The following is a 25,226-nucleotide window of genomic DNA, read 5'->3' as shown; positions in this document are numbered from 1 at the left end:
CTGGAAAACCCAGCTCCTCTACAGTTGACTCTAAAACAGTTCCGACATGTAGACTATGTTCTCTGTTTTTGACAGTGAGGTTATTCAACCGCTGTGTTGATCAAGAGACTAAGATTGATCAGCATTATGCATGGCATAGACTACTGTACGCATAGCAACTGTAGCCAGACGAGCACACCTGGAGACCCTTACTCAGGAAAACAACCTCACCACACACACACACACACACACACAGCTTTGTTCCTATTGTTCTGCTTTACCTATAGGATGGATTACATCTTGCTTGTCTGACATGTAACATCTTCTGAGTAGCTGATCAACACCTCGAAATACAACATCGAACCATTATCTTGAAGGGGAAATAGAGAGAGCACGAAGAAGTCTGAAATCCCCTTTGAGTATCCTGAACGAAATACAGCACTATGTTCGAAATCGTTTCTTCTGACCTTATATGGCTGTGTGGGTGCAGTTCTCTCAGACGCGTGGCAACCGGCCAGATTCTCAGATTACTGTCGTTCGCCAAAACCGGTTTAGATCTACAAGCAACTAGACTGAATGTGCCATGTTTCTCCGCTCTGTCGTTTGAATTCTGCTGTAGCCTACACTCTTTTACACACAGATACACACACACCCGTTGAAGTCATATTTCTTGCGCACCATTGATATGCTACATTTCCAGTGAGCAAACAGAGACCTGTGTTGGGAGACTCAGTTATTTTTTGCGACTGACTATTTCGCCCAGCAATGGCGCAGCAACATAACCAGCACATAGTGATCTCGTTTGTCTGTGAAGAAGCCATTTTGAAATTGAGAACAGAACAGCAGAGAGAAGCCATTAAACAACAGTACATATAAAAAGGTCGTTTTTGGACAAGTGGGAGCAATGAGATGTCTACAAGATTAATGACCCCTTAAAGCATTTCAGTGCTCCCAATAAGACATCTTTCTATTGGATTACATGTTTAATTAACTGTAAGTGTATGATTAGTATTTAATTCCAACAATATAATTTCACTTATTTCAATATAATACTTGTTAAGATAAACTTGGATAAATACATCCTTGGTGAACCTGCTTCTTAAAACAATCAACTTTCCCATTATTGTTGTTTAGAACTATAGCCTATGCTTTGAGACAGCTCAAAATCCATTACCTTTAAAATGACAAGATTTCCATGGCACTATGTTATGTCGTGTAGCTTCACTTTTAACATCTTCAAATTCGAGGGTGAGGGATTTGACTGCAATTCTGTCTTCAGGAAGAGAGAGGGGAGTTGGTTTGCATACTGCTCTCACTGATGCTGATGGAAGATTTTCAGCATTTGTTATTCGTTGGTCAAATGGCAGTGAAGACTAAGTTAAAAGCTTCAAGTGAAATAGTTTTGGGCTAATTGTTTTCTTCCTTTTTTTAGGTGTTGCATCCCCACCCTTCCCTTAAGCCAATATTAGAGGATCCGAAGATGGGATTGAAAACGTTCCATTTCCCCCTGCATTTAGGCCTGATAAATGTATTTCATCACAATGTTAAGGTAAATATTTTCATTAGTTTCATTTTTCATCTGCTTCCTGTTGGATTCAGTATCTATGTGCTTAGCCTTTGGGGATACTAATAAGTAGGATTGAGTCTGGAATTCTACAGAAATAAAAAATATGCCCTTGAAAACAAGGTCAGGTAAATGTTACCCTCACATTCGTTCTGTCTAATGTCCCCCCACAAATGTAGGCCTATAGCCTTCTCCTTACTATGAACCTTTATCATTTCACACATTTAGTGCATGAGCCATCATTTGAAGGAAGAATACTTACTGACTTTCAGGGCATTAAAGGTATCTGTTGTGTAACTAACTAGATGCTGTAGCCTACCATGTGAAAGATGAGAAGCAACCACTCTTTAATGTAGAAAAAGGGGGTTAGCTGAGAACAAACAGCCAACTTCCAGATTCAGCATTTTTGAGAAAGGCCATTTGCTCTCTGGCCTGTTTTGTGCTGACAGAGCAGCAAATATACTTAGCCTCTGATGGATATAGTTAAAACAGCAGGCAAATTAATGTATTGAAGAGAGGTGGCAATTCTACTGACAGCATTACTCATAAATTATCAATGTATGATAGAAGTCAATGAATAAACAGAATTGTGATATTTTAATAACAGTAACTGCACATTTCCTACATTTAAAAATGTACAAAAGTTAATAAAATGTCATTTACAAATGCTATCATACATGGCCATTTACAGTGCAAAATGCCATTACAATGTCATTATACTTTTTCTCTTCATAGCAATTACAAGCTGTTTATTCACTATTTTTTACTTTAGAATCACAAATACTTTTATGGGTGTGCCATGACCTAGTTAGGACAAAGATGGATTCCAAGCAGAGGAGGAAAAAAAGGTTAAAAATGTCAAAGGGATAACATCCAGTATTTTATCTTCCTTCTTCTCAATCCTTTCAATGAGGAATCATTGTAATTTATCATAGTCCATAAAGAGATGAGGAAATCAAGTATAAGATCCCTTTTGGAACAAAGGAAACCCATATTGGCCATTGAGTCCCATTTCAGGAAAATGGCTGCTGAGCGCGCGCTCAGCCCCCTCTCTGCTCACTGTTAAAGGATTCCTCAGCCGTGCCTCTAATAGCAGAAGCTAAAATGGAGCTTCGCTCTGATTGGCCAGTGGAACTGCTACTGTTAACCAGCCAATTGCCCAAGCACTGCAAAATATCATGCAATGGATGGTACATCTCCTTAGCATACTTAACACAAAAGCTCAAAAGGACAATTGAACAGATTAATAATGCAAAACGTGTCGGCTAAGATAAATGGTTACTTTAAAATCTCCCCATATTTGGCTTTTGGATATTATAAGGGTATTACAGACTAAGTGCATAGGTTATAATGTAGTCTGCAGTCGCAAACTGTTTTTGAGTAATGTTTTATTTACGTAATATATTGTAAACAGACCCAACAGTTTTCATGAGAAGCACCATTAACACAGCTCTAGGGTCAGGTTTTAAAATTCATTTGTCTAACCTTTTCAAGCAGGAATTAAAACGTAATACTGACCCTAGATCTGTGCTTAGACAAAACTTGCGTCTGCCTTCTATGTCCATCTTGTTTCCCGTATGAGTAAATGTAGGCGGTAGATTCAACACTTATTACATGCCCAATGTGCGAGCTATAGTTACTATACAATTACTTTTAATATTTGCATTAAAATGAATACATATCTTGATTTATTAGTGTGATTTTGTGTTTAAAATTGTCCCATAATATTCCAAAATATACGCATACGTAAAGAACTTCGAATCGAAAGTGCGAATGGTATGAGGGAAGGGAAGCTCAATAGTGGTGTATTGTGGGAGAGACCGAAACCCCAGACTGGAGGCACAATATGTGTTGGCTCGCAAAAAGGAGGCAGTATCCTTTAAATCATGTAGTGTAATCAGTGGGAGGTAAACGATCTCGCCGTTTGATTATTAAAATATCGTTCGATCGGATAAATCATGTCCAAGCCAGGGGAAAGAAACAGGCTAAACGAAGACCATGGCAGAAAGCAGAGTTCAAGTAAGCCTGCTCTTTTTTTTCTTTCCTCTGTAATGCCTGTTTCGGTTACTGGGATACTCTTCTGACCCCCATTTTCTTCCTCAGTATTTGCAAATTCAACCATCTACTACTGTAGGCTATCGCTACAATGTAACGAGTGTTCGTGCGTGAGTGTTGCTCTCATCTTCTTGAAATTTCTACACAGGTTTGGCGAACGGCATGGACAACCACCATCCCGTTTGCAGTTCGGGAGAGAAACGAAGTCACCATTGGAGAAGTTTCAAGTTGATTATTGACCCAGCGTTGAAAAAGGGATCGCACAAACTGTATCGTTACGATGGAACTTCATTTAACATGCCCGTAAGTGTTACATCCGTATTAGAAAAGAGAAACCCCTTCACTACATTGTTGCATAGTGTTCGCCTCAAAGATTGACACAATGTACATTGTTAGTGGGCAGGACACGTTACTTTCTGCACCTGACACAGTGCATCAAAAGTGTCACTATCCCGGCGCTACAAACGCAGTCAAGGGTTTATGTAAAAAAAAAAAAAAAATCCAATCAACTTGATTGATCGGCAATCGGCCTGTTATAACACTCCTGCTTGTCAGAACTTTGAATGGTTAGGCTACATTTTATCATTCATTCTACAGAACCCTGGGATGCCACCCGTCGATATCGTCCGAGACCCAAGAATCGGTCGTCTCTGGACAAAGTACAAGGAGACCGATCTGCCGGTTCCAAAGTTTAAGGTAGGCTAATGAGTTAAACACTAAGATCTTAAACGAATGTGCAATGATTTAGACATTTTCGGTCTGTTACAGCCTTCTAAAGTTCCGAAGTTTTAGGTATGCAGACACACCCCCTCGCTGATGTTGATTGTGTCATGTTTTTTTATTTAGGATGTAGTGCGCCAGGCAGGCAACACATGCTACTGTCCCTTTATAGAATACACATTTTGCATGTTGTAGCCTATGTCAACACCATTCTATGGTGGTTATTATTATTTATTTTTTTAATTGAACGGCAGCTGTCCTAAAAGGATGATATTTAATCAGATATACATGCATTTTATTTTTGTTTGTAACATTGAAGCCTGTAACTCAGGTTTCAATGGCTAATGGATACATATGCTGTAGCCTAAATAAATGTAACATTCATAATGTAATGCAACTATTATTTTATTTCTCCAGATTGACGAATGTTACATCGGCCGTGTTCCACCCAAGGAGGTGACATTTGCCAGGCTGAATGATAACATCAGGGAAGGTTTTTTGACTGACATGTGCAAGAAATTTGGAGACATAGAAGAGGTGGAAATTCTCTACAATCCGAAGAACAAAAAGCATTTAGGAATAGCTAAAGTTATTTTTGGAACTGTAAAAGCAGCCAAGGATGCTGTCCAGACTCTACACAACACGTCTGTCATGGGCAACATCATCCACGTGGAGCTGGATCCTAAAGGTAAGCAATCTTTGCATGGGCTAAATATATGAGAGTATTTATAAATAATGTGCAATTAATTCTGTTGTAGGAACTACATTTACACATATGTGATAACATGATCCTTTATTTATAAGGTGTCACTAATTAAACTTTTGGAGGAGAACATTTAGTCACGTGTATACATTTACTCTGGTTGCTTGGTTACCAGAGTAATTGCATCTCAATGTCAGTACGATTTACATGGGATTCAGCCCACGAGCATCAAAACAGTGTACAAACTGCAGAACGGTCTTTTTTAGACTAGAATACAAATACAAATGAAACACTGTTAGGCCTATATTGGTTTGGACTTGTTTATTTTTCTTATATCTGATTATTGCAGTAATCATTGAATTAGTTATACTTGTAGTTTGTTTCTTTCTGTGCACAGGGATGGCCTATAATCAAACAATTAGGCTTGAAATATGTTAAACTATAGCCAAAATATAGTTGCTTAATTTCAGCCTATAATTAAACAATATTTTACCGGTTCATGCTAGCTGCATTTTACAATCTTAATATCTTTGGCTGTAGCCATTAATATTGGTAATGTATCTTATTTAAAGTTGACACATCAAGAACCTGCAACAGTTTCATTCTCTTAAAGAGACAGTGGTTCCTCTCATGTCAGCAGAAGGTGCTCAGTGATGCATTTGGTTTATAGGCCTACTGGTAGCCTATATAGAAAGGCTGGAGATCATGCATAAAATCTTAGGCCTACTGAGTACTGTCAATTTGTTATTATATTTTCACCTGCCAGCAGTAGTGGGCATATATCCCTGAAATTGATTTTTCAACTAGGCTAATGATCTCCATGTGTAGCTGCTGATTTAAAATGTCCATGAAATGTCACGAGAAAATGTCTTGTTATAAATCATGCAGAAACTCCTACAAACCATAATTTTCTGTTTTATAAAATAAATTGAATAATAATGCCTTCAGAAAGTATTCATACCCCTTGATTTATTCCACATTTGGTTGTGTTTCAGCCTGAATTCATGTTGGATGAAAAAATATATAATTCTCATCCATCTACACACAATACCCCATAATGACAAAGTGAAAACATGTTTTTTGAAATGTTTGCAAATCTATCTCATTTACATAAACATTCATGCACCTTTGGTAGCAATTACAGCTGTGTGTCTTTCTGGGTAAGTCTCTTAAGAGCTTTCCACGCCTGGATTGTGCAACATTTGTCCATTTTTTTCTTTTCAAAACTCTTCAAGCTCTCTCAAATTGGTTGTTGATCATTGCCAGACAACCATTTTCAGGCCCTGCCATGCATTTTCAAGTAGATTTAAGTCAAATGTTATTCGGACACTCATGAACATTCACTGTGTTCTTGGTAAGCAACTCCAGTACAGATTTAGCCTTGTGTTTTAGGTTATTGTCTTGCTGAAAGGTGAATTCTTCTTCCAGTGTGTGGTGGAAAGCAGACTGAACCAGGTTTTCCCACTAGGATTTTGCTTGTGCTTAGCGGCATTTGTTTTTTTTTTTTATCCTGAAAAACTCCCCCTTCATTAAAGATTACAAGCATACCCATAACATGATGCAGCCACCACTATGCTTGAACATATGGAGAATGGTACATAGTAATGTGTTGTATTGGATTTGCCCCAACATAATTTTGTACTCAGGACAAAAAGTGTATTGCTTTGCCACATTTGTTGCAGTATTTCTTTAGTGCTGAAGCAAACAGGATGCATGTTTGGAATATTTGTATTCTGTAGAGGCTTCCTTCTTTACTCTGTCAATTAGGTTAGTATTGTGGAGTAACTCAAATGTTGTTGATCCATCTTCAGTTTTCTCCTATCACAACCATTTAAACAATGTTTTAAAGTCACCATTGGCCTCATTGTGAAATCCCTGAGAGGTTTCCTTCCACTCCGGCAACTGAGTTAAGAAGGGCACTTGTTTTCTTGATGTGACTGGGTGTATTGATAAACCATCCAAAGTGTAATAATTCAATTCACCATGCTCAAAGGGATATTCAATGTCTATTTGTTTTTATTTGTACCCATCTACCAATAGGTGCCATTCTTTGAGAGGCATTGGAAAACCTCCCTGGTCTTTGTGGTTGAATCTGTGTTTGAAATTCACTGCAGGACTGTGGGACCTTACAATTATCTGTATGTGTGGAGTACAGAGCTTGAAGTAGACATTCAAAACTCATGTTAAACACTGTTATTGCACATAGAATCCATGCAACATATTACTTTAATTGTTAGGCATATTTTTACTCCTGAATTGTATGCTTTCCATAACAAAGGGGTTGAATACTTATTGACTCAAGACGTTTCAGCTTTTCATATTTTATTTTTTGGAAAAATTTCAAACAGCATAATTCCACTATAACATTATGGGGATTTTGGGTAGGCCAGTGACAACTCAATTGAATCCATGTTAAATTCAAAATGTGGAAATAAGTCAAGGGGTGTAAAGGCACTATATATCACATATTATTGCATATACATTATTTTGTATTTATTGCTGTGCATGATGTTCTTTTTACGCGTCAACTAAGGGTAACTGAGAAATATAATTTTCTATTTCAGTATGGTGCCACCAAATCTTTATTGTACCATATCTTAACCTTATCCATTCAGGAGAGAATCGCCTTCGATACTTCCAGCTACTTCTGAATGGCACCTTCACCCCTCGGACACTTCCGGTGGGAGGAGAAGTGTCCCCTCGTAGCCTGGCAGAGGCTCTTCTGGTAAGACCACCCTTTTTGTGTTGATGTTTAGCAGCACTTATGTTGTATTTGAGAAAATGTGCACGTGTTCCACAACAGGCTCGCAGGAAAGGTCAGCATTTTTAATTTGTCTGAACATTCTATTTGATGTAACTTTTGTAGCAGTGCCCACTGATAGACAAGGCCCTAGTCCCTTGAATTGATTGTAAAGTTCTGAGCATAATCCTGAGTCTCCCAACTTTCAAGGAAAACTCCAACCAAAAATGATCTTTTGGTGTTTGTCAATTGTTGACTTAGTTTTCAAGATATGTACTTTTCAAAATGCAGAAATCCTCCCTGTATGTTCCATTGTCAATATATACTGCAGAATAGCCAGTGTATCTCACCTGAAATGTATTTCAGTTGAAGGACTAGTTAAGTAATTACTGTCAGTAGTTTTTCCAGCTTCAAAGGTTTGTTTGGTGAATCATTTTGCTCTATGCCTGACTCATTTACCCATTTCAGACAGATGTGGTTTATTACATCTAATAAAGAATATATATATATATATAGATATAAATAGAGAGAGATATGGATATATAGCAATGTTTATATAACCTCCTTTCATACAGCCCCTTTACCATGTTCTTGCAAATTGTAACTTGCAAATTGTGATGGGTGGGATGTGTTGTAAAACTATGGGGGCTGTTAGCATTTCAAATTAGGGAGGTGTTACATTTTATTTGACCTTTATTTAACTAAGCAAGTCCATTAAGAACAAATTCTTATTTTCAATGACAGCATAGGAAGAGTGGGTTAACTGCCTTGTTCAGGGGCAGAACGACAGATTTTTACCTTGTTAGCTCGGGGATTCGATCTTACAACGTTTCGGTTTCTATCCCAACGCTCTAACCACTAGGCTACCTGCCGACGTGTTAATGAATTTACCTACAAAAAAAGCACAGAACCATTTACACAGACACAATACCTGTATTTTGGTTACATGGTCTGTGAAAATGCAGGAATCATGTCTAGGTCTTTAGGTGGCTTTTCATTTGCTATGTTGTTGTTTTTACCCCCTACCCCTTTCAGATCTAACATAAAGCATGTAAAAAGAAGTATGCATGGTAAATTAGTGGGATTTTGGTCTGTGTATGAAAGGGATAATTGTTACTGCCCTGTAGTCAAGTGAGTCCCAGTGAACCCCTAGCCAATCTAAGCTGACACCCTTATCTCTAATCTCTATCAGTGCAGCAGGTGGTAAAATGGGGCCCAGGAAGGAATGTTGTCAAGAACGTCTGCCTGCCTGCAGAGAAAAGGGGCTGCCTGTACTTTGAGCCGTAGCCCTACTTCCCAGCTGCTCCTGCAAGCACTGCTAGGCTGTTTTTAGCTGTTTTAATTAATACATATTGGGGAAGTGTTGCAAAAACTCAAATCTGAACATACATCTTTAGATATAACTGTTGGCCTGTTAAGTGAAATCATAACTCTGGTGCTGATAATCTGATGTTATCTACAGTCAGGCCCGAAGTTATTGGCACCCTTGATTAGCAATTATAAATAATACAAATACTGAGCTGTATTGCATGCAAAAAAAATTTACAACGAATATATTATTTTAATGGGAGTCAAAATCAATGGCACCTCTGTTTTTCAATACCTCACCATGTGCGGATAATGACACTGAGCCTTTAAAATATATAGATATATAGAGATAGATATTATTATTTTTTAGTTTGGAGAACACACTGGGCGGGATCTTGGACCATTCCTCTGTACAGAATCTTTCCAGATCCTTGATATCCTTTGTCTGCGCTTATGGCAGGGACGTAATTTCAGCTAAACCTAGGGTATGGCAAAGTGACGGGGGGATTCAACCCGCTAATACTGCTAAACTGCATTTGTATTATTAGAATGATTTAGTAGCCTATTCTACATTGTTGGTGTTGAGCTAGGGTATGGCGACTGCCATAACCAATTTACGCCCCTGGCTTATGGACTGTCCTCTTCCATTCAAACCACAGGTCTTCAATGGGGTTCAAGCCAAAGACTGAGATAGCTATTGCAAAATGTTGATTTTTGTGGATTTTAATGTGTGCTTGGTTATTGTCTTGCTGGAAGATCCACTTGTGGCCAAGTTTCAGCCTCATGGTAGAGGAAACCAGTTTGTTTTTTTGCTAAAATGCCTTAGTACTGGATAAAGTTCATGATGCTGTTGACCTTAACAAGGGCCCCAGGACCAGTGGAAGCAAAATGTCTCCTTAAGATCAAATATCCACCACCATATTTTACAGTAGGTATGGGGTTCTTTACTTCATATGCATTTTTCTTGTGACGCCAAACCTACCACTGGTGTGCGTGGCCAAAGAGCTCTATTTTCATGTCATCCAATAAATGTAAAAGCCTGGAGATTGCCAAACGGGATAGACACTTGGATTTGACCCTGTGCAATGTTCAGATTACATGGACGTGGATCTCTATGGCCACACAAACCATGTTTTCATCCACAGTTTTTATGCAAATAAACTCGTATCGTATTAAATTTTTAAAAATAATAATCTGTAATGGAAACAGGTGATTTCCGGTTAATTGTTTGTTTGACATGGGATCCCTTTGTGTCTGTAAAATTTGTTATGCGAGAAATGGCAGTGGAAATGCCTTTATGCGCAAATATTTCAATAATAACCATCATATCGAGGTAAACTTGGAGTCACGCGATGATATGGTGTGTGTGGTCTTCCCACTACGACTCGAGAAACCAAGCAGGTTAATAGACTACAGATCAAATTTAAGTTATGAACTTCACAGGGTGGTGAAAGTGCATGTTGATGAGCTTGATGCTCCTTTCCAATAAATATCTAGGGTCATATTCTGATGACATGATGCTTCACTGCCATTTGATAAATACAAATATTCTTGCTCTTATCCATAATAATCTCATGCAGACAAGCCTACCCTCACCGTGTCTGCTAGTTCTTGGCTAGAGCACCCTTGCCAAGACCAGACATTAGTTATTTAATGCAACAGTTTTTGTTAAACTAGTTTAAATTTGTTGACATGTGATGGAAACACATTGACCTTTATATTTTTATTCAGTACATGAAAACATAAGCGAAAAAATGAAATTTTCTGTGCACTACGTCGTCATCACTTTAAAAAAAAAAAAAAAAAAGGTTTTATCCGCAAGTCAGTTGTGTGGAAACGCACCACTGGTGGGTAAATGCATACATTTTCTTTATGCAGATTTGAGAATATTTGCATGCAAATATGTCGCCCATTGGATGGAAACCTAGCTACAGAGGGCAGTCCATACACGCAGACTTAAGGATATCAAGGATCTAGAATGGATTATGTATGGAGGAATGGTATAAGATCTCTGTGTTGTTCTCCAATCTCATTAAACCTTTTTCTAAAAAGGCTGTGGCATTATCCTTGCAAGGTGAAATATTCAAAACACGGGTGCCAATACTTTTGACCTATTTTTTTGAGAAAAATATGTATTGCTTGTTAAAATATATTTCTCTGAGCAATTGTATTAGTATAAAATAATATAATTACCCAATTTTCTTTTTAGCAGACTGCACAATAAAGCTCAGTATTTGGATTTATACGGTTCTTTTTTTGCTCCTCTTTATCAAGGGTGGTAATAATTTAATTAATTTGACGCGACTGTGTTTCATCACTGCCTTCTGTGAGTGGATTTCCTAAGCAGATTTTGGTGTGTCCCTCCCCAGGCCTGTGAACCCTTGCGCCGGCTCTCTGAGAGCAGCTCATCTGCTGCAGTGGGAGGCACAGTGACCCCCAGCGGCACCGGCACCAACACCACCCCACTGTCCCAGGACACGGCTTACTCTAGCCTAAGGCAAGACACGCCGCAGTCCCAGGGCACCCCTCATACCCCTCGCCAGACCAGCACCCCCTTCTCTCAGGACTCCAGCTATTCCAGCAGACAGGGCACCCCAGCCTACCAGTCTAGCCGGGCCGAAGGCTCCGGAAGCTACAAGTCTCGCAGACACGAGAGCAAGTTCCAGGATGCCTACAACCGGAGACCGGAGAGGCGCTACGTCCATGGCGCTGGGGGATCGGGATCCTCTTCATCCTCCTCCTCTTACAGAGGAAATTTTGAACAGTCTGCCTTTAAGCAGCACCAACCTGCCCCACCTGAACCCCCTCCCTCTGCCTCATCCTTTGCCCACACACCACCTCCCCCTACCAGTGCCAGCTTTAAGTCAGCCTTCTCCCCCTACCAGCAGGCCCCCATGCCCCCGGCGTTCCCCCTCAGAACCTCCGATCCACCAGCCCGTCCAGCGGGAGGCGGAGTACCGGAGACCCCCAGCCTCCCATGGCCCCTGCCACTGACTTCATGCCAGTCAAGGATAAGCCAGGTACTCCACCCATTCCAGAACCCCCACCTGAACCCAAGGCCCACCCCAGCACCCCCCTTGCCCGGAAACCAGAGCCCTGCCCACCTTCTCCCGGCACCCCGACGCTGGAGTCAGAGCGAAATAGCCTGGACTCCCGTATCGAGATGCTGCTCAAGGAGAAAAGGACAAAGCTTCCCTTCCTTCCTGGAGGCGACTCATCAGACACTGAGGTGCGTATGGAGGGGAGCCCCATCTCCTCCTCTTCCTCTCAGCTGTCACCCATCCCTCCTTATGGGGGCACCCACACCTCTCGGCCCTCTAGCACAGGCCTGGAGGATGTCAGCCCAACGCCCCTGCCTGACTCCGATGATGAGGAGCCCATCCCTGGAACAGGCTTGCTCCTCGAGAGGGTCATCTCCCCAGACCATCTCCATGGGATGAACACCAGTGACCCGAAGGATGGTCGCCTCGGAAACCACACACCCACAGACAAATTGGAGGTAAGAACGAACAGTATCATCCTAACTTTGGATAGATGCACTGTTTTTAGAAAGTTAGGGATGAGAAGGGGGAATAGAGGGTCCATTCCATACATGACATGTTATTTGCCAGAGTAGTAGTTTTGCTATGGAGATGTCTGCTTGCAGCCTGATCTATTTGGCAGTTATAGGGGGGGCACAGGAAGTAAACATAGGCCTGCACTTTGTCTTGTTTCATTCTTGTGCTACCAGAGGAAATGGTTTATACTGGTTTCACAGCAAACAGTGACTGTTATTATATGGGTTTCTTCCAAACTTGGTATGCTGTGAAGTTATCAACAACATACTGTGATACAGAACGTTTGAGTAGTGTGTTTTTCTCCTGCCGTCAGAACTCTCAAAGAAACACACTTCACACACTCTTCATGTACTCTGACAATCTGTTTCCATGGTCTTTCTGTTTGTTTGGCTGTGTGTTTTAAAAAGCATGTATTAATCATTTTGCAAAAAATGCAAAGCTCCTACAGTTGCTAGTTAATTCTCTACATAGCACAATTGAACATTGCAGCCAGCCTTCCAAAGTGTGGACATGTATCAGGGAAACATCAAACAAAGGCTTTATAACCTGGTCCCAGAGCAATTTGACAGGAAAAGTAAGTGGCAGTACAGTAGCGGTACGATTTTATGGCCTAACAGGGTACCTCTATCGGTTCAACTAGTCTTTGATAGTTAAAGAAAAACACTTTAGGAAGTAATTATTCACTTGATGAGTACACAGTTATTTTCCTCATGTTTGATACTCACCATTTGTAACTAGCTTTGTGCCCTGGTAGTAGTAGACCCACACCAAGTGATGTGACTGGGAAAGAGAAACCGGACTCCTGCTGTTGGGGAATAGAAAGCACTTTCACTTCCTCTTTTTAAAGCTCATGGGACACGTCGTCAGGGGAGAGGAGTAGCCTACAGGGCCCGCTGGCCATTGGCCCCATTCAACACTCATCACTTACTGCTTCTGTTGAGCCTGACATTCAGGATTGGCCACATAGCCCTGTATGTTTCATGTTATCACAAAGAAAACATTTCAATAATATGACTAGTTTGGCACACACACACCACTCCCCAGGCTTTTTAAGTCTTTGTGAGTTTGTTTGTTTCATGAATCATGATTTCATTGCCACCCAGATATGGTTTGTTTAACAATGATGGCTATTATTAATGGGTTGGGGGAAACATTTTGTCATTTTATTCATGCTTGTGTTCAGAATCCATTTAAGTTACTAGGGTGATTTCGGTGTTTTTGTGCATTGCATTTTTCACACAAAATCACTACTTTAATGTCTCACAGAATGGACAAGCAAAATGTAAATGAAACTTTTGATTTGTGCGTCAATAGTAGCCCTTGGGGGAGTGTATACCCCAAAAAGTGGCCTTGTAAATATTGACATGTTGGAGAAATAAAGCAATTAAGAAGTGCATTATGGATGTTACGTGAAATGGACAAGCGTTTTGGGGAGACTGAACATATTAGCAAAGGTCGGAGTTGGTAAGTCTTAGGTCAAACAGAACAGATGGCAATGAAAACAATACCATTGAGGCTCAGAATAAGTTAGAGGAAAAAGAAATTGAGGAACTTATTCGACAAAGATCAAGTGTAATATATTATAATAATAAAGCATACTGGATGGGAAATGGGGAAAAATTCAATTAAAAAAAATATATATTACATTTTCATCGTAAAAATGCCACCAAAAATAATTGACTAAAACTTCTTACAAATGACGGGGTCACCTATGATTCACCAAATTATATTTTGAAAGAGGAAGCAAAGTACTTTAAGTATATGTTTTTGTTTGTTGCCTCCATCTATTAATAATGTAATATTAACAGCCATACAGAAATACTCATGTGAACGTGAAATTACAGAGGAGGAACTTCTGGATGCAATTTAAAGCCTTTTAAGTCCAGTAAAACTCCAGGGCTGGATGGCCTACCAGTTGAGGTATACCAAACCTCTTTTGATATACTCAGAGGACCGTTATTAGCATGTTTTAACCACTCCTATAAAAATGGTAGATTATCAGACACTCAAGGTCTGATTTCATTATTACTGAAACAGGATACAAGTGGGAAATAGAAAGATCCAGTCCATTTAAAAAAATGGGAGGCCTTCAGTGTTGTGCTGCAAAATGTATAGCGCATAGGTATTGTCGGACATTATTAATTCTAATCAGACAGACAGGTTTTTTACATGGACGATACATTGGAGAAAATATAAGGCAAGTACTGTAAACAATAGAACACTATGAAAATGTGGCAAACCAGGCCTGCTATTCATAGCAGACTTTGAAAAGGCTTTTGATAAAGTACGACTGGAGTTTCTATATAAATGTATGGAACATTTCAATTTTGGAGAATCTCTTGTAAAATGGGTTAAAGTTATGTATAGTAACCCTAGGTGTAAAATAGTAAATAATGGCTAATTCTCAGAAAATTTTAAACTGTCAAGAGGAGTAAACCAAGGTTGTCCACTATCAGCATATCTATTTATTATAGCCATGAAAATATTAGCCATTAAAATCAGATCCAACAATAATATCAAGGAATTAGAAATACAGGGCTGTCATTGTACGCTGATGATTCATGTTCTTTTAAATCCACAATTTGGATCCCTCCACAGCCTCATAGAGGATATAGATACTTTTTCGAACCTCTCTGGATTTCAACCAAATTATGATAAGTGTATTACGTATTGAATCACTAAAAAATTCTACTTTTACTTTACCATGTAGTTTACCAATAAAAGGGTATGATTGTGATGTGGATGTACTCGGTATACATATCCCAAAATAAATATATCTCACTCCAGTAATTTTTTATTCTTTTAAATAGAAAGTTAGAAAAAGTAGATAAGATCTTGCTACCATGGAATACCTTTTTATATTTGTGGAAAAATCACCCTGATTAACCCTTTAGTCATATCCCAGTTTATCTACTTGCTTATGTACTTGCCTACACCTAGCGAACATTTGTTTAAATTATATGAGAAAAAAAGATTCCATTTGATTTGGAACGGCAAGCTAGACAAAATTAAACGGGCCTATTTATATCATGAATATGAATTCGGAGGGCAGAAATGATTAAATATTAAAGCATTAGACCTCTCACTAAAGGCTTCAGTCATGCAAAAGTTATCCAAACGGGTTCTCTAGCAAATTAGTAAAACTGTCTCCCCCTATGTTCACGAAAGGCCTTTTTCCCTTGATTCAGATTACAACCTCTCACTTTCAGTTATTTTAAAAGGAAATCATCTCTCAAATATCATTATTTTTAAAACAAGCCATAGAAAGTTGGTTGCAATTTCAATTTAATCCACCAGAAAAGACAGAGCAAGTAATATTGTGGTCAAACTCAAATATACTAATTGATTTAAAAAAAAATTGCAAACATTTCTTAAAACCTGTTTTTGCTTTGTCGTTGTGGGGTATTGTGTGTAGAATTGGGGTGGGGGGGCACTATTTAATCCATTTTAGAATAAGGCTGTAACGTAACAAAATGTGGAAAAAGTAAAGGTGTCTGAATACTTTCTGAATGCACTGTAATAATGGGTGGACACCTGATGAATGACATAGGCCTAATTGGGCCTCAACCCCATTGAACACCTTTGGGATGAATTGGAATGCTGACTGCGAGCCAGGCCTAATCGCCCAATTTCAGTGCCCGACCTCACTAATGCTCTTGTGGCTGAATGTAAGCAAGTCCCCGCAGCAATGTTCCAACATCTAGTGGAAAGTCTTCCCAGAAGAGTGGAGGCTGTTGTGGCAGCAAAGGGGGGATCAACTCCATATTAATGCAGATGATTTTTGGAATGAGATGTTCGACTAGCAGGTGTCCATATACTTTTGGTAATGTGGTGTATCTGCAATGTTGTAGACGATAACCATCTGATAGTGTTTGTTAAGCTGCATTTGAAGTGGCATGTGATTTGCATCCACTGCTTGGTAAACAAAGGTATTTCTGATGTCAAACTGCACATGCAACTTTTCATGACTGTAGGGATGAGTAGAGAAGCTGGGACCTGTGCTCATTGTGTGGAGGCTTCCTATTTGACTCTATCAGGTCATGTACTGTATAGAGATGTCCTGACACCTTGTCCTTTCCCTCTCCCACAGAGCCATCAGTCTTCTGGGGAAGACATGGAGATCTCGGATGAGGACGACATGCCAGGCACGCCCACGCACAGTGGCGACTGTGCCAAAGGCATCGTGGTCCACTCTGCTGTGTCCCCCATGCAGTCTATGCCCCTCCCACCCCCCGGCTTCCATCCTCTACCTCCTCAAGCAGGCTTCGGTCTTCCACACCACCTCTCTGCCGTCCCGGGCCCTCACCTGGCACCTGGAGTGCCCCACCCCATGCTGCCTCACCTCTACCCCCATGGCATGGTGCCCATGATGCAGATGGAGCTGATGAGCTGCCTGCCTCAATGGGGCAGTGTTCACATGTCCTTCCAGATGCAGACCCAAATGCTGAGTCGCATGGCCCAGACCCGGGGGCCCTACCCCTACCCACACTTCATGAACACAGGAGGGACGGCTTCAGCTGGGTCAGCAGCCATGCAGTTTGGGGGTCCCTACCTACCCTTGTCCATGAGTAGCACCCCTGCTGCCAGTGCAGGGGGCCACGGGCAGCAACCTTGGCCCCATCCTAGCATGCCCAAGTTCAACCCTGCTGTTCCTCCACCGGGCTACGAGGCTAAGAAGGAGGATCCTCACAAGGCCACTGTGGAAGGGGTGCTGCTGGTCATCGTCAAGGAGCTGAAGGCCATCATGAAGAGGGACCTCAACCGTAAGATGGTGGAGGTGGTGGCCTTTAGGGCCTTTGACGAGTGGTGGGATAAGAAAGAACACTCAGCCAAGGTGAGTCATACTTCAAATCCAGCTCCTGTCTAGTCTCACTTCAGTCTCGCGTGAACAGTCAATTCTGAGATTATGTGGAATTTTTTATTTTTTATTATTCTATATTTTATTTAACTACGCCCTGGAACGTCATTGTTGGTTTAGCTCAAATATATATCCCTCAGTCTTTTTGTGGCCATTGTTGCTTGGATACAAAATGAATGTTTTTAGGAAAGCCTCATTTAGAACTCCTGGAATGTTTTGTATCAGAAAAGCTCAACTAACCTCATATTTTTGCGAAGTTGAGGTTATGAGTGAGAATTTATTTGAATGCGTTGAAATGATGGACTTTGCTATTTCACAAACTCTAGCTACCATTTAATTGTAATGACATGACTATTCAAGCCAGGTATTCTCCTGCGTTAACTAGCCAGATAGCAAACAGGCTTTCATGTCAGTACCATGTTGTTGTTCGTCCCCCAGGCGTCCCTGACCCCGGTGAAGGCTGGCGAGGAGGAGAAGGAGAAGCCCAAGCCCAAAGAGACCATGGGCTCCAGTCTACTGGAGAACTGGAACAAGGGAGAAGGCCTAGGCTATGAGGGTATGGGCCTGGGCATCGGCCTCCGAGGAGCCATCCGCCTGCCCTCCTTCAAGGTACCACCAGCCACTTTTAGGATTTATTAAGAATATGTCTAAAGGGCTCTGATGCTTTGTAAAAATCGTTCAACAATTGTATTTGTCAGAGATGATTAATGTGTGTGTGTGTGTGTGTCTTCAGGTGAAGAGGAAGGACCCTCCTGATGCCACCTCCACCGGGGACACTAAGCGAGCGCGACCGTCCACGCCTGTGGACGATGAGCTGGAGGACATAGCGGAACTTCCAGAAGACGGGTCCAGGATGGACGAGGACAGTGCGGCATTACGGAGGCGACATGCGCGGCCGCTGGAGCTGGACAGTGAGGGCGAGGAGGAAGAAGAGACTTCTGGGAAAGAGGAGTCTCTGTCCGATAGGGAGGAGGAGCCTGACGAGACAGAGGCTTCTGAGAGGTTGTCATCGGGCAAGGTGAGCTGTCAATCAAATGACCACATGTCCTAGAATGGTAGATGAACTGTTGACCATCACAACCTTCAACAGGTGCTTCAGCTCATTGGGAGAAGGCAATCTGAGGCATCATACTGTAGAACAATGTTTTTAATAAAAGCTTTTAACCTCTGTGATTGGACCTTTCAGGAGAGTGGAGAGGATGAGGAAGAAGATGAGGTGGCCTCAACCAGTGATGGTGAATCATCGGAGTCGTCGGATGAGGGTAAATCCATGCTTATGTCAATGACCATAGTTATTTGGTACTGTGTGTAAACTCTGCCTCTGTAACTTGTCCTATTCTCTCTCCTCCTCGCTCCCACAGACGTTGCCAGTTCAGCATCCTCGAAAGTTGTCTCTGACTCCTCTGCGAGTGGGGACTCCTCTGACTATGATTCCAGTTCAGAGGAGGAGGCAGAAGAAGAGGAGGAGGAAGAGGAGGAGGAGGAGGCGGCGGTAGACGTGGAGAGTCTACCAGATAAAGACGAGGACCGGGTTCGGACATCTTCGTCCTCATCCTCCTCTTCGTCTTCCTCATCTGAGGAGGAGGTGGAGCCCAAGGCGCCCAGCACGCCCTTAGGTCCTCCCCCAGAGGATGAGCCCTCCGAGCTGGCTGGTTTAGAGGAAGACCAGAGGCCTAGGGAGGGGCTGAAGCTCAAGCCCAACCACAGATCCCTCAGCGAGGTCACAGGAGCAGCGGAGCCTGGCCAGACCAGCCTGGAGGACCTCAGGCCCCCTTCACCCAAAGGAGTCCCAGGTCTTAACCCTCTCCTGTTACCTAACCACACAAGCTTTGTGTTTCAGATGTAATTTCAGATGTTACACTCTGCATATTGCTTTTAACTGACAGATTGTCATGACATGTTGGTTGTCTTTCAGCTGAGGAGTCAGACCTTGACCTGGAAGTCGCCATCCCTGTATTGAAGACAGAGCCCCAGGATGATGTTACTAACCTGCGGCCTCCCACCCCGACGGGCACCCTGGCTGACAGCGACCAGGACTCTCGACCCAAGGCCCACACAGAGGACAAGGATCTGCCCTGTACGCCAGGTAGAGGGGCTTCCACATCCCTGGACCCCGACGCAGTCCTCCTTAGATCCCTAGTAGTCCCACCTATGCACCTCCCCCCTTCCCCAGCCATGGGAGGCCACTCCCTCCTGCTACCGCCTCCCGGCCCCATGCCGGACCTCCCCCTCCCCTTTAGGGCCAGGCTGTCCACAGACGAGGATGTGCCCCGCACCCCTGGCAGGGACCTGATGGACCGGGCAAGGGGCCTGGGCAAGTCCCAGAACAGCACTGAGAACGTGCCTGTCACACCTGGCAGCGATGCCCCTCTGACTGGCAGCAGCCTGGTCAGCCTCAGCTCCCCCCACATATCCGGCAGCCCCTTCTCCTACCCTGCCCAGTCCCCCGTCCTGAGTGCAGGTATCCCCCGAACCCCCGGCAGAGATTTGACCTTTACCCCTGTCTTCCCAGACCCCACAGCCCTGGCTGCTGGCCTTCCCATCCACCGGAAAGCCTCTTCAGAAAGTCCGCTGTTCAAGGAGCCTCCACTCAGCACCCTGGCCAGCCAGACCTTCCCCCCCGACTCCCTCCAGGGACAGGCCTTAACCAGCGTGCCAAAAGACCTGCCTGCTGTCCCGGCCTTAGACCTCCCAGTGCCCCCGGACATAACCCCGCCTAAGAGGAAGCCTGGGCGACCCAAGAGTAAAAAGGCTGCAGCTCTGGCAGCTCTGGCAGCACTGACTTCTCCTAAGACTGAGCCTATGGAGCTCTCGGCGACTCCCACCTCCATGCCCCCCTCTTTGCCTCACGATGCCCAGCTCCGAGAACTCTCTGCAGACATGGCTGCTGCAGACACTCTTCCTGGAATCCCCGGCTACGTTGGGCTAGACTCCTCCACAGTGGGCCTGGACTTCCGGGAAGGGGAGCCAGAGCCGCATACGGTTCTGCCCCTTGACGACCGGTTCCTCCCCTATGAAGAAGAGGAGCGCGTGCAGAAGCCTGCCCGTAAGGTGCGGCGAGGGTGGGAAGAGCTGCTGCTGGCTAGCCACTCCCCCGCGTTCACGCCGCCGCGGCCCCACCTCGCTCCACGCTCTGAGTTTGAGGAGATGACCATCCTGTACGACATCTGGAACGACGGCATCGATGAGGAGGACATCCGGCACCTGCAGGTCACCTACGACAAGATGCTGCAGCAGGACAATGGCAACGACTGGCTCAACGACACACTGTGGGTCCAGCACCCTCATATCCTTTACTACTCTCCGTTGACAATATTACTGCCCATTTATTGCTAGTACATTTATATTTGCCTTTAACTGTATAGCAATGATAGGGCCCTCTGCTGCCTCTCTACTCGAATACAATCAAGTTAGTCTGTTTTTGTCCTAAAGTGTTGTTCCTTTATTGTCCTTTTTTTCCCTGTTCTTTTTTTGCTTAGTCATCAAGCAATTTATATAGGTGTACATTTAGAAATGCTTGGTCATGGTTCGACCAACCCAAGGTTTAGCCTTCTCCAAAAGCCTTTTAGAATGATTTCCCTTGACTCCCCTGTACCTACCAACATCCCAGCGGTGAAGAAGAAGAGGAGGGACGATGGCATGAGGGATCACATGACTGGCTGTGCCCGTAGCGAGGGCTACTACAAGATCGACAAGAAGGACAAGATCAAATACCTCAACAGCAACAAGCACCTGCTGGAGGAGGGGCCCATAGACATGCAGGTGGGTCTCAGCAGAGAGTGGGCTGATGGGCTTGAGTTCACATCAGCAAAGGGTGTCTGTTCATCTGTGCGTTTGTGTGTCCGTTTGCCTTGAGTAGGAGGAGCTCATTGTGTTTTCCTTCTTAATTTCCCCTCTGTCATCTTCTTCTCTCCCTTCCTCCGTCTCTCTCTGCAGGGCAAGAGCATTCCCGCGCAGCCCCTCGTCTCCACCAGAGCTGGCTCTGAGCGTCGGTCTGAACAGCGCCGCCTGCTGTCCTCTTTCAGCTGTGACAGCGACCTGCTCAAGTTCAACCAGCTGAAGGTACCAAAGGCCAAACACAACCCACACACAACCACTGTTATTTTACTCTGTTAATGTGTCAATGCAATACTGTCACTTCAATTTGTCTTGTTTAAAAAAAAAAAAACTCTTTCCCTAGTTCCGTAAGAAGAAGATTCGGTTCTGTAAGTCGCATATTCACGACTGGGGTTTGTTTGCTATGGAGCCAATTGCTGCTGACGAGATGGTGATTGAGTACGTGGGTCAGAACATCAGGCAGGTGAGTAGAACACGACTGTCTTCTCAGTCTGAGGGAGGTGATGCGCAGACGGGAAGCATTCCAGAGATTATCCGACAACACAAACGTGTACTTTGTGCCCGGCTGCAAATCGTCAAGTCCTACAGGTGAGCGTTAAGCAGGCTAAGTGTAAAACCATCCAATCCTGTGACCAGGTGATTGCTGACATGAGGGAGAAGCGCTACGAGGACGAGGGCATCGGGAGCAGCTACATGTTCCGTGTGGACCACGACACCATCATAGACGCCACCAAGTGTGGCAACTTCGCCCGCTTCATCAACCACAGCTGCAATGTAAGTGTCTCCTCTCAATCAAAACGGAACCTAGTCAATTCGTTGACCCAATTTCACATTGCTACGCTAGCCAACACGCTGACGCTATAACACCTCTGTTTTGTTCGTCTTCTCAGCCCAACTGCTACGCCAAGGTGATCACAGTGGAGTCCCAAAAGAAGATCGTCATCTACTCCCGACAACCCATCAACGTCAACGAGGAGATCACCTACGACTACAAGTTCCCCATCGAAGACGAGAAGATCCCCTGCTTGTGTGGGGCAGAGAACTGTAGGGGAACGTTGAACTAACGTTAGTCTCTGGCCAAGGGGAAACTCCCGGAAAACAACAAGCACTGTTACCAACCAACGTTGTCCCCTATTCCCTGGACACGCACACAGAGACATCATGCTAAAAACACAAGGACAAAAGAGGAGGGGTGGAAGAACCAGGAGATGGGTAAACAACCCATCATCTGGATACAGTGCAGCTACCTGTCTGGGACTCTTTTTATACATGCAGATATTTACTCAAGATTGTTTACGATTCCAGGTGCTCTTTAAAATGGACATAAACATGAGTTTTCTACTACTCTGCCAGTGACCTTTTTGAATTTCCACAATGCTGTACACCATCTGGCTTCCTGGTGCAGCACCCTTAATTGTTTTGTGTTCTATTCAGCATGGTTCCCCCCAGGTCTGGTCTTGGCTTGTACAGTTTTACCTACTCCAGCTTTTCTCATAAGCTTTACAGAGACCACGTGGAACGTAGCCCTCCATTTTCTATGTGTACACACACACACTTCTAGCTCTAGCTGCTCATTAATACTGTTGACACGCACAATGAAAACACTTGGCAGTGGGAGGGACACCGCTTCCCCCGCGGGAGATGACACTATTCTCACCATTTTGGTGGTCATAGTGGCACAGACAGGAAGTAGGTTTGGGGTCTTGAGAACTGGGTTTGCCACCCAAGGAGAAGCCTGCGGGGATGCCTCCATTTGCTTAACCCCCCCCTTTGTTTTCCATAGTAAATGCAGAAAACTGATGTAATTGAAGCTACAGAATGAGTCATTGTGTCATCAAGTCACAAACATGTGGAGATCGCTGGAGTGCAGATGAATCCACACCTGCTCATTCCAGCAAAGAATATAGAGTATGCTGCTGTCTGTTACTTTATTTAAACATGAAGGAATACGTTTTCAGAGATTTATAAAATGTTATTCCAATGGTTTTGCCATCCTTTGTTGTCGTTCAGAAATGACCCTTCGTACTGTTTTGTCTTCCTCCAAAAACACTATTGTATTTTGCGTGCAATGAGTGAAAGTACTGCCCTCTGTAGGCCATACGAATGGGAAAATAATGCAAGATGGGTTCCTTAAAAAGTGGAACACAATCGAACCTCTACACCATAGTGTTGTGTTTCCAAAAGCAACCATAGGCGCATCATTCCTTCCATAGCAAACTTTATCCCTGCACAGTGAGACTGCTGATGCAGATTGTATTGAAATGTTTTGACTTCATGATGCCTGCTCACCTCCAACATGACATCCATCCATGTCAATCTGGTTGCTGAGGTTACCATGTTTATAGAGGTGATTGGCCATTTAAAAGACTGTTCTAAGGAAGGGTTCCGATCCGTACAGCTGATGAGTGAATAGCAATTTGAACTAGTATTATTAGGTTTAGGCTTTTCGTCATGCTTAGATTTCTTCCTAAAGCTTGTCCAATGCTGTCTGGAAGCCATACAGATGTCCATTGCATTTCCAGTGTTAAATGCTCTATAAATGCTCTATAAAGTTGACAACAGGAAAATGATAGTAAAAATAGGTGAAACCTGGGTAAATGTAATTCCAATGTTCTCACATGACTGCAGTTACGAGGAACTTTTTACATTATAATTACCTTGGGGGGCTAGAAAATAAGGCAGTTTATAAACGTAAGTTAAATCACAAGTGTCATATACATGTCTACGCTTCTGGGGTTTCCATGACTACAGGGCAAAAAGTGTTTCTGATATCTGCCGCTTGTAACTGTTAATGCGCATGCACTATTATGAAATGCTGTCTGCTTTCGCCTGTGTGGATGTGTTTTGTATTGTATGTCATGAATGTGTGTGTTGTACGTGACATTGTCTTTATTTTACTGTCTGGTGGTGTGTTGGTGATGACTGGTTTAGGTGTTCTCACCCCATGGTGCTTCCTTTGTAACATGTCTGGTCCCTCACGGTACAAGTTAGTTCAGTGTTCTACTCGGTTACACACAAGTGTTTCTAATCTCAAACAACCCAAATAGACCTTGCACTATCACCACACTAAGAACCCCGAGCTTCAGTCTTCTGTTTGTGTGTGTTTGTCGCGTGGGTATCGTCTCTTGTCATTCAGTTTCGTGAATCATTGCCGTTTTTGAATGCACTGGAGGCTTGCACTTCTGCTTACGCCCTCCTAGCCAATCAGAAGTCTGACGACCAAGTCATTCATTGCTTCTCATTCAGTTGGATAGCTCAGTGTTTTTGCTTCTTTTTTTTTGAACAACTGATGTTTATATTGTACAGGATCACTTGTATAGAAAAATACCTGAAGCTTTTTTAAATTTTATCTATCGTCATGGGGAATACATAAAATGATGCATCTTTTTATATTTTTTTAACAAAAAGGTGAGTAATTTGAAGTGGTCTTTTCAGGGATCAGTAAAAAATATATATATATATCTTTAAAAAAACATGGGTTTAATTGTTTATCTAAAGGAAAGGTGCATCTTGTACAGAAAAAAAATCTCCACTTCCCTTTGAAAGATTGTTTCTTGTAGAAACGTCTTCATTTTTTTCTGCCCATTTCCTTTGTAATCTTAAAATGAATAAATACTTTAACTGTGAATATATATATATTTTTGTTCCGGGGGATTTGCTACAGCAATACAGCTGAGAGATCTGTGTCAGACAGAGCTGGTGAAGCTGGTGGCAGTATTTTCAGCTTGTGTCAAGCTTTATTTAGTAGTTTTTGTTGTAAATTCTATGAAAACCTGTTTGCAGTGTGGAGAAAGGGAATGACATGGGAATGGGGTGGAATCATCAGCCTGTTTCTCATGTCTATTTATTACACAAATGTATGAAAAATAAAATCATAGAAAATAAAGGCATTTTTTTTTCAAATG

The 25,226-nt window shown here is 42.8% G+C and overlaps 1 protein-coding gene across 1 annotated transcript; it reads left to right on the top strand.

Annotated features, from left to right (window-relative positions):
• Positions 1 to 1,563: 1,563 nt before the first annotated feature.
• setd1ba (SET domain containing 1B, histone lysine methyltransferase a) lies at positions 1,564 to 25,224 on the top strand. The gene is given in 19 exon segments (XM_024380690.2): positions 1,564 to 3,562; positions 3,747 to 3,901; positions 4,196 to 4,294; positions 4,736 to 5,006; positions 7,637 to 7,746; positions 11,439 to 11,957; positions 11,959 to 12,038; positions 12,040 to 12,568; positions 16,717 to 17,460; positions 17,923 to 18,093; positions 18,218 to 18,502; positions 18,671 to 18,746; positions 18,846 to 19,277; positions 19,400 to 20,770; positions 21,080 to 21,246; positions 21,421 to 21,546; positions 21,665 to 21,784; positions 21,958 to 22,095; positions 22,212 to 25,224. Coding segments are annotated over 19 exon segments (5,628 nt in total). The 5' UTR covers positions 1,564 to 3,501; the 3' UTR covers positions 22,386 to 25,224.
• Positions 25,225 to 25,226: the final 2 nt, after the last annotated feature.

This window comes from Oncorhynchus tshawytscha, linkage group LG20 (genome assembly GCF_018296145.1).
Source record: "Oncorhynchus tshawytscha isolate Ot180627B linkage group LG20, Otsh_v2.0, whole genome shotgun sequence".
NCBI lineage: Eukaryota > Metazoa > Chordata > Actinopteri > Salmoniformes > Salmonidae > Oncorhynchus > Oncorhynchus tshawytscha.
This window is presented reverse-complemented; position numbering and strand designations above follow the sequence as displayed.